Source organism: Plutella xylostella, chromosome 23 (genome assembly GCF_932276165.1).
Source record: "Plutella xylostella chromosome 23, ilPluXylo3.1, whole genome shotgun sequence".
Classification (NCBI taxonomy): domain Eukaryota; kingdom Metazoa; phylum Arthropoda; class Insecta; order Lepidoptera; family Plutellidae; genus Plutella; species Plutella xylostella.
Window position 1 is genome coordinate 8,985,110 of NC_064003.1, and position 9,485 is coordinate 8,994,594.

Sequence of the window (9,485 nt, forward strand, 5' to 3'; positions counted from 1 at the left end):
AATTCATCTATAACATTTTATAATTGTTGTCCTCGTCCTTTAGTGGATAAGCACCCAAAAGCAATATGGTGAGCATTAAAATCACCTGATACTAAAATAGGTTTAGGCAGATATCTAATTAAATTACGTAATTTATTAATTCTAATATGACTACTTGTAGGTGGACAATATACACATAATAGAGTTAATTCTCCACACCCTGTAGAAATTGATATAGCTATTGTTTGAATATCTTCGTAAAAGACAGTGTTAATTAATTTGTATTTGATATAAGGACGAATTAAGATGGCAACACCACCATGCTCATTTTTTGCATTTTTAAAATGAAGATTGTAACCGGGTATTGAAATATGTTGGTTCTCCTTAAACCATGTTTCATTTAAAAGGCAAATATCAAGATTTTTTTCCTGTAGAAATTTGATAAGTAACGGCTTTTTGTTATTTAAACTTTGAATATTAAATTGAGCTATTTTGAGTTGTGTTATGTTCAAGTTATTATCCATATTAGGTTAGGTTTTTAAATAATAATTCTTTGATAAATGACGTAGTTATAGGATTATCGTCGCTCTTATTACCCAGTTGTATTAGGGTGCTCACTATGACGTTAACTAGGTCATCATTGTTGATTAGCTGCGTCTTTAAGTCAACAGCCTTAGGCGAAAAGTCTTGTGAGACAGGTTCGTTACCTTTTTGTTTATTTTTATTTACATTGTTAGATACACTTTGTACAGACTTGTTTACATTCTTATTATTAAACTTATTACTATTTACATTTTGAGTTTTATTTACAGCTGGTAGAGGTGGAAAGTTTACTTCAAGTTCTAGTTGTTTGCTGGCAGCAGCGCTAGCATATGTGATTTTGCTCTTTTTTTCCATAATCTTTTTTAATTTAATTGGGCATGACTTTGAAATAGCCAAATGAGGCCCGCTGCAATTACAGCAGCGAACCTCATCCGGTGTGCTGCATTCTTTGTAATGGTGCTCACCAGCACAGCAGCTGCAGCGCTGCTTGCCATTGCACACCTTTGCCGAATGATTGAATTTAAAGCACCTAAAACATTGTTGTAGTGGTGGTACGTAATCAAAGACTCTATATGAAAATAGGTCATATTGGACATGGTCTGGTAGACAGTTTGACAGAAATGTCAAACTGACTGCAGTGGGATCGTTTCTTGCCCTACTTTTTTGGTAAATCGCCTTATTGCAATGATCTCACTTGTGCTTGAGAGCTTGTTGTATAGCTCTTTGTTGGATATGTTCGTTGGTACAAATCGAATTATTCCAGTTTTCTCAATCTGAGCCGCTGGAATATAGGCCCTTAATTGGTGTTTAGCCAGGAATGTAGCGTTGGTAATGAAGTTATTCGCATTGTTGGATTGTTTGAAAACAGCCGCAATTTGGTTAGCGTTAACTCGGTGAATGCCAATTACCCCCTTAATGTCCGTCGTGAATATATGGTTCAGATATATTGGACTTTTGTTTCCCAATTTGTCCTTTTTATCCGCACTTTCAACAAACACTTTGAACTCAACGTTTGTAGAATTGTCTGGATATAGTCTTATATAGTTTTGTTTTAAAAATGGACTGTACGAATTATTGTCTACATCCTCACCGCCGCCGCTACTCTCCGCAGGTCTCTTTTTTTTATTTACACTGGCACTACTCGGGTCCCCTTCATTTCCATCCATTTTATATACATTTATTCACAATATTCACACTTAATTTACAATATTTATAATAAAATTAAAATTTTTGAAAATAAAATTTAAAATAGGCGCCCTTTCTCTTTCCCGCCAAAAAAGAAAGTCCGCTGTCAAATTTATAATGCAATATTTACTTTATCTGAGAAGTTAATCTATGTAAATCACAGAGTAGGTAATATACACAGAGTACATTAATTATTCTGAGAATAGAGCTATCAGTCACACGATGATATCAGCGCCAGCTGTAGATGTGCCCAGGAACTAAATTTCATATATGTATATATAGCACCTAGTTTTAGAGATGTCCGAGAGTAAAATTCTATCGACTTGTACCTATCGATATTTGTACGGGTCAATTTGTATGTGTCAGATTAAACACCGACATTGATGATCAGTTCATCTTACAAACAATCTATCCGAGCCAAATAGTCACAGTCCTGTAATATAATTCTTCTTGTTCTATCAACCAAACTCAAATGAATTACAAACTCACGACATTCCGAGTTTAAAACAGCCTTTCTCGGCATTTTGACAAAAATTACAAAAAAAAGACCGAAATTTTCCAACAACAATATGATAATAAAACCATAAATTAAACTTTACTTAAATTATACGAAGGATATCGATAAACTACATGAAGGTAGATTATTAATAAAATATATTAAAATTGTTATTATTCTGAGAGGCAGCATGAGAGAGATATGCACTCTGATTAAAACATCATAGTTTGTTTTAAAGCTGTTGATGAGAAAGTAAGTAAGAAATACTATATACCTACTTACTATAATACAATGTAAAAAATACTAATATTTTATCGATTTCAGAACGTCGACTTTGATGTGTCCCGTCTCTAGTACGTTCCATTTTACCAAAGTGTGTACTCAAGAAATAAATATTATCTGTGGTCGTTGTCAATAAAATGACAGATTTTGCAATAGTATTCATGCGTTAAATGGAAAATTTTAAAGTGTCACCCATGTCTTTGCCCCTGGAAAATGGTATAATGGTAATACATAGGTATTTTGATTTATTTCTAGCTATTTGTATCTATTAAATACCTACGTGAATAAAATAACGGGGATAAATTAATACATCAGGATAAGGTTTTCGACATTTATTTCTTTTTTTATAATACTCCACACAGGCTTTCTTAATATTTGTATCTTCTGGAGAAACTGGAATTCCCTTTTGAGTGAAACTCTGGATTACTTCGAATCGACGACCGAATGGCGTAGTGGTTAGTGACCTGACTACTGAGCCGATGGTCCCGGGTTCGATTCCCGGCTGGGGCAGATATTTGTTTAAAGACAGATATTTGTACTCGGGTCTTGGGTGTTGATATTTATATTTAGTATCTATCTATCTATGTATTTGTGTAGATATATCAGCTGTCCGACACCCATAACACAGGTACTGCCTAGCTTGGGGTCGGATGGCCGTGTGTGAGATGTCCCCACATATTTATTTATTGAATTTAGTTTAATTTCTGTAGTTTTTAACAATGTGTTTGCAGCTTGCTCAAGAGAAAAAGTGACAATTAAATATTAATTTGACATTTGCAACTCAATGAATTTGATACCCTACACTGACAGCTCCTAATAAACAAAACACTACCAAGTATACAAAATAAAACATTGCTATGCAACTAAGCTAAGGCGCGTGAACATCTTCCCCGGGGTGGAATCCCTGGATTTCACGATTCTTCTTCTTCTTCTTCGTCTTCTGCTGCTGGAAGAGGGCAAAGTCGTACAAGAGCGCGTCGCACGAGTCCTCGGGCAGTGTTCACTTCAGCAACACGGGATATGCCGTCTGGTCCAGGAAACAGCTGAGTCACACGACCAAGACGCCAGTACAGTGGAGGTGAATGATCTTCTTGTAGAATGACAAGGTCACCTATCTTTAGCTTTGCCTTGTCAGTTTTCCATTTCTTTCGTATCTGTAGTTCTGATATATATTCTCTTTGCCATCTGCGCCAGAAGTGCTGGCGTATTTGTTCCAATCGAGCGTATCTTCGCAATCGATTCTCATTGTAGTCTTCCAAGTCAGGTGATGGCAGCGCCACTAGCGCTCTTCCGATCAGAAAGTGCCCTGGGGTGAGAGAAAGGAGGTCAGGGGATGAAGACAAAGGGCACAAGGGACGACTATTGAGAATTGCTTCCACCTGTGCAAACAATGTACTTAATTCTCCAAATGTTAGGTGAGCATTTCCCATTACTCGTTTTAAGTGAAATTTAGCAGATTTGACTCCGGCTTCGAAGATACCGCCGAAGTGAGGTGCGTAAGGAGGTGAGAATTTAAATTTGATTCCTTCCTGAGATGCAAAATCAAATAAAGATTGCTTGTCATTTTTGAATAAGTCATTAATTTCTTTGGATGCGGCAACAAAATTACCGCCATTGTCACAGAAGACTTCAATAGGTTTACCGCGACGACAGATAAATCTTTTAAAAGACATCAAGAAGGAATCCATGGACAAGTCGCTAACAGCTTCTAAATGTATGCATTTGTAGCGCAAACATACAAATAAACACATATAGCATTTGATCAATTTTGAACCTCTACCCTTACGGTTTACAATATAAAAAGGTCCAGCAAAATCTGTTCCTACTGACAGAAATGGAAAGTCTGGATTTAGCCTTTGGGGTGGAAGATTACCCATTTTAGGAGCTAAAGTTTTACCTTCAACACGCCTACATCGAACACAGTTTCGAACTGTACGACGTGCTAGTTTTCGTCCATTTATAGGCCATATATTATCTCTGACAATTGACAGCAGCAGCTGAGGACCAGCATGTAGTTTTCTTAAATGTTCTAATTCAAAAACAAGTTTAGTTAAATAATGTGATGAATCCAAGATGATGGGATGTTTTTTGTCATATGAATAACATGAGGCTTCAATTCGACCTCCTGCTCTTATTACACCATTATCTAAAAATGGAGACAAAGCCAACATGTTGGATTTATTGCTCAATGGTTTATTTGAGATCAATTGTTCATACTCTTTAGGGAATGATTGCCTTTGGGCAGCAGCACAAAGGTAATAAAAAGCATTATTTAACTCATCGGTGGTCAAAAAACCAGATATTTTTTTGTTTGATGCTCTTGCATTATTTATAAAGCGCAAAAAATATGCTGTTACTCTCTTCAAGCGAGTTAAATTTGAGAAATTTTCTATATTTATTACATTAGAAATATCGGTTGTATCAATTGTTGCAAATGCACTAACAGTTGGAGCAGTGCTTACGAATGCATTTGTCTTAACTTCAGGTAAGTCAAGGGGGATTTGGGGATTTAATGTTGGCCATTGGGATTCATCAAGACGCAAGTAGCCAGGTCCCATCCACCATAATTCTAAATTAGTTAGCTTACTGGGGTTAACTCCTCTTGATACGAGATCTGCGGGATTTTCTTTAGTTGGAACGTAACGCCAAGTTGAATCTGGTGTCAGTTCCATAATTTGGCCTATTCGATTGGCTACAAATGTTTTTAGTTTACTGGCATCACTTTTGAGCCATGCTAATACAATACTTGAATCACACCAATAGACAATGCGTGTTGGTTTGTCTCTAAGAGAATCAATTACCGATTTTGATAGTTTTGCAGAAAGCAGAGCTGCGCAAAGCTCTAAACGCGGAACGGTGGTAGGTTTTGTAGGTGCAACTTTAGACTTTGCACATAACAATCTTACACTGAATTCATTTGAGGAATTTCGGGTGCGCATGTAAATGCAAGCTCCGTATGCCTTTGTAGAAGCATCACTGAAAGAATGCATTTCAATATCAATTACGTTATCGCAAATGACATGTCTAGGAATTTGTAAGTTTGAAATTGCATGTAAATTGTTAGCAAACTCTAGCCACATTTTAGAAATTTCTGGATTAACTGATTCATCCCAGTCGACTTCAGCCTTCCACAGAAATTGTAGAATCATTTTTGGTTGAATGGTCGAAGGGCTCAATAGACCTAATGGGTCAAATATTTTAAATGAGCTTGACATTATGTACCTTTTAGTTATCTGAGAATCTGGTGATGGAATTTTTACTGGAAAATGCAAAATATCATTATTAGGACTCCAACCTAGCCCGAGTGTGCTCGATGATTCGCTCAGTGTTAAATTATGTTGGTTATCTACATTTAAATCATCAATGACACTCAGTGAATTTGATTTGAATTTTCTAAGTTTAAAACAGTATGACTCTAGTGCTTCAGATATAGCCTTTCGAATTGACCGTAGTTCTGTTTCATCATTAGCACCAGTGATTAAATCATCGACATAGAAATCGCCTTTAATGATTGTGCCGATACGAGGATCATCGCAGTCCTCCCCCACCTGTCGAAGACATCTTGTGCTTAGGTAGCTGGCACTTGCAGTTCCGTAAGTAAGAGTATTCAGTCGCAGAGTGTGAATTGGCTTGGACTCATCTTCTCTCCATAGTATCAACTGCAAGTCCCTATCATCGCTGTTGACTTCAACTTGGCGATACATTTTTTCAATATCACCAGTTAGGAGGTATTTATATTGACGAGCACGAATCAATATAGAGAAAAGAGAGTCCTGGACATTTGGGCCAACTCTCATTAGGTCATTCACAGAGAACCCGGAAGTAGAGGGGGCTGAACCATCGAACACAACACGGATTTGGGATGATTCACTGTTTTCTTTAAACACCGCGTGATGACACAAATAATAATGTGGTGAATTTGGATAACCTTGATAGTCAGTTTTAGTTAAGTGGCCAAGTTCAGCATATTCATTTATGAATTTTGAATATTGTGATTTGAGATCAGGATTTTTTCGGAATCTTTTTTCTAAATTTAATAATCGTTTTTTAGCTAGGTTATATGAATTACCGAGGCAGTCTGCATTGTCCTTTAGTGGCAGCTTTACGCAGAACCTGCCCGTATCTAATCTAACTGTATTTTCTTTAAAATGTTTTTCGCATTCACTATCTTTTGGTGATAGTTTAGAGGGAATGTCTTCAAGTTGCCAGAATCTCGTCAACATTTCATTGATGTTGGTATTTTCATCCATTGAGGTTACAATGGCATGATTTGAATGTATTATATCAACTTTAGTGTTGTTTATAGGACCTGCTATCAACCAACCGAATTTAGAACTATGCAATTTTGGCTTATTAGGACCTAGAGACTTTCGCTCATCTCCTATGACGTCCCAAAAGCAGTCAGCACCGATAAGTATATCGATTGGACCTGGTTGATCAAATGTAGGGTCAGCTAAATTTATGTTACTTGGTATTGTGAGCTGTGTTCTGTCTATGGGAGACTTTGGCAATTCTCCCGTTAATTGCTCTAGAACAAAGCAATTCAACAATAAGTTGAATGAAGTTTGGATGGAGTTTAGTTGAGCTGTACAGCTCTCCAACACTTTATTTTTGTTGTTGTTACCAATCCCAAGGACATTTAAGTTCACGGGACTGGATTCCAATGACAATTTTGATTTTAAGGACTGACTGATAAATGAAGATTGACTTCCACTATCTAGCAGAGCACGTACGCGAAGACATTCATTTGTTTTTGGATTAATCACATCTATCATAGCCGTCGAAAGGAGCACTTGATTGAATGTTTGTGAAGAGCAAAGTGATATTTGTGCTGTTTGCTGCTCCTCAGACGCAACATAACTACTCGTATTTGCTGCATTGGATGGCTTGTGAAGCAAGCTATTATGCCTAAGCTTACAATCTCCCACGCGACAAGGACCCATGCGACAGTCACTAGTGGGATGTCCTTGTCTCAAACAGTTTAAGCAAAGTTTATATTTTTCCACTTCCTTAAGCCTATCATCTACACCTTTTTCTTTAAAAATGGGGCAATCGTATATTCGGTGATTTTCGTTACAAACTATGCACAAAAATACGTTTGTTTTGTTTTGAGTAGTGGCAGCAAATGATTTTGTGTTCTGATTCCGACTATATTTATTTTTGTACATTGTTTCCCTATGAAATGTGATTTCTTTTTGTTGAATGCTTGTTTTATTACGATTCAATGCTTGGAGTATATCTGCTCTATTTATTAAGAATTTGTTGAATTGAATTAATGATGGGAAGTCGTCTTGATCATTACGTAATTCTTCCCACTTCATCAAAGTATTGCTGTCTAATTTAGAAAGGAGATTAAATATTATCAACGTGTCCCATTTATCAGTCGGTTGTCCTAAACTAGACAAAGCTCTTAGATTTTTTGTGATATGATCGACTAAGTAACGCAAATCGCTTTCATTTTCGCGCGTAATTGGTTTTACATCATGAATTGCCTTTAAGTGGTGATTAATTAATAATCTTTTATTGTCATACCGAGCGCAAATTAATCGCCATGCTTCATTATAGTTAGCACAAGACACCTCTAAGTTAGAAATAATGCGAGCAGCATCACCTGTTAAATATGACGTCAGATAACGGAACTTTTGTATTGCTGATAACCGCTCATTGTGGTGAATTAATGCGAGATAGGTATCCCGGAATCCTAACCAATGAAAGTAATCGCCATTGAATTTTGGTATTTCAATTTTGGGCAACTTTACACCTAGCTCTGGCTGATGACTAGTATTTGGCTGAGAGTTATTGACGACCATGGATTCCCGTCTCTGCAATTGGTGCTCATGATTTAAATCCTCAAGAAAGGTCTTTGCTGTGGCAATGGTGACAATCATATCCTCATCTATTCTAGAACGTTCTTCAATTTCTAAATCTATATTATCAGAGTTAGTTATCTCTATTTGAGTTTGTATATCGTCAAACTTTGATACTAATCCTTCAAACTTGGTTAACTTAAGCGTAAGCTCGGTCACTTCAATGCTAGACAAATGTTCTTGGTTTGTTACCCTTTCAAGATAATTTTTAAATTTAGTAATTTGACCCTTAATAGAGCTGCGCTTCGTAACCAAATCTTTCAGGTTTTTAGTACTGAACTCATCTGCACTGTGAGCCATTTTGAATTGAATTTAGTAAACAAGTTACTAATGTATTTACGATAAAATTTTAATAAATGCAAAATGAAATACCTAAATCTCCAACTTTAAAATAATGTAACTAATTGGTTAAATATTTATGTTATATTGTTAACCAAAACTTTCTTGTCCTTACTAATGTAATTAATTAGTGTTTAAGTGATATCAGAATGTGTATTTTAATAAAGATTGCATGTAGGTATTTGTATTTTCAAATTGATAATATTATATATGCAAAGTGTAATAGGTGCAATAACGGAAATTGACTCAAGTGTAATAAATGTAAAAACGGAAATTAGAAACGGAAAATGCTCATGTGCAGATCAGTTCTGTTTGGTAAGGATAAATAAATATGTATTGAAATCTCACGCTCCTCACTATCGGTGGCTGCCTCAGGAAACCGGAGGGGGTGACTGCTCAGCTGAGTCGGCCTGGCCGCGGTCACGGTCAAGGTCACGGGCACGCTGATGGCGCTTGTTCAATTCCACCCTGGAAATGTTCGGCAAGTGGTGTGAGTCTACGGTATTAATTGTGCGTAAGCGCACTCATCACTAGGAGGAAGGCTAAGATTTATAATAAAGTGACTTGTAACAACTTAGGTACCTAGGTACCTAGTTACCAAGAATTAGAACTTATGTTGACGTTTAAAATAACAACTTGATTCTACGCGCCTACACTATTAAATAAGTACACTATCTACACAGGCACAAACAAACTCAAATAGGCTGGATATTGGAGTGGACAAGGTAACACGGGATGAGGTAATTTAGTGGAATTATAGGAAGGAAAGGGCACTTATCTGTATTTATATTGCT

The 9,485-nt window shown here is 36.5% G+C and overlaps 1 protein-coding gene across 1 annotated transcript; it reads right to left on the reverse strand.

The window, feature by feature from the left end:
• Positions 1 to 3,095: 3,095 nt before the first annotated feature.
• Positions 3,096 to 9,049, reverse strand: LOC125490396. Its single transcript, XM_048629495.1, has one exon. The coding sequence runs from the start codon at positions 8,650 to 8,652 to the stop codon at positions 3,397 to 3,399; it is 5,256 nt and encodes a 1,751-aa protein (XP_048485452.1). The 5' UTR covers positions 8,653 to 9,049; the 3' UTR covers positions 3,096 to 3,396.
• Positions 9,050 to 9,485: the final 436 nt, after the last annotated feature.

Coding starts and splice junctions, on each gene's coding strand:
- LOC125490396 (XM_048629495.1), bottom strand. CDS start 8,652: ATGGCTCACAGTGCAGATGAGTTCAGTACTAAAAACCTGAAAGATTTG.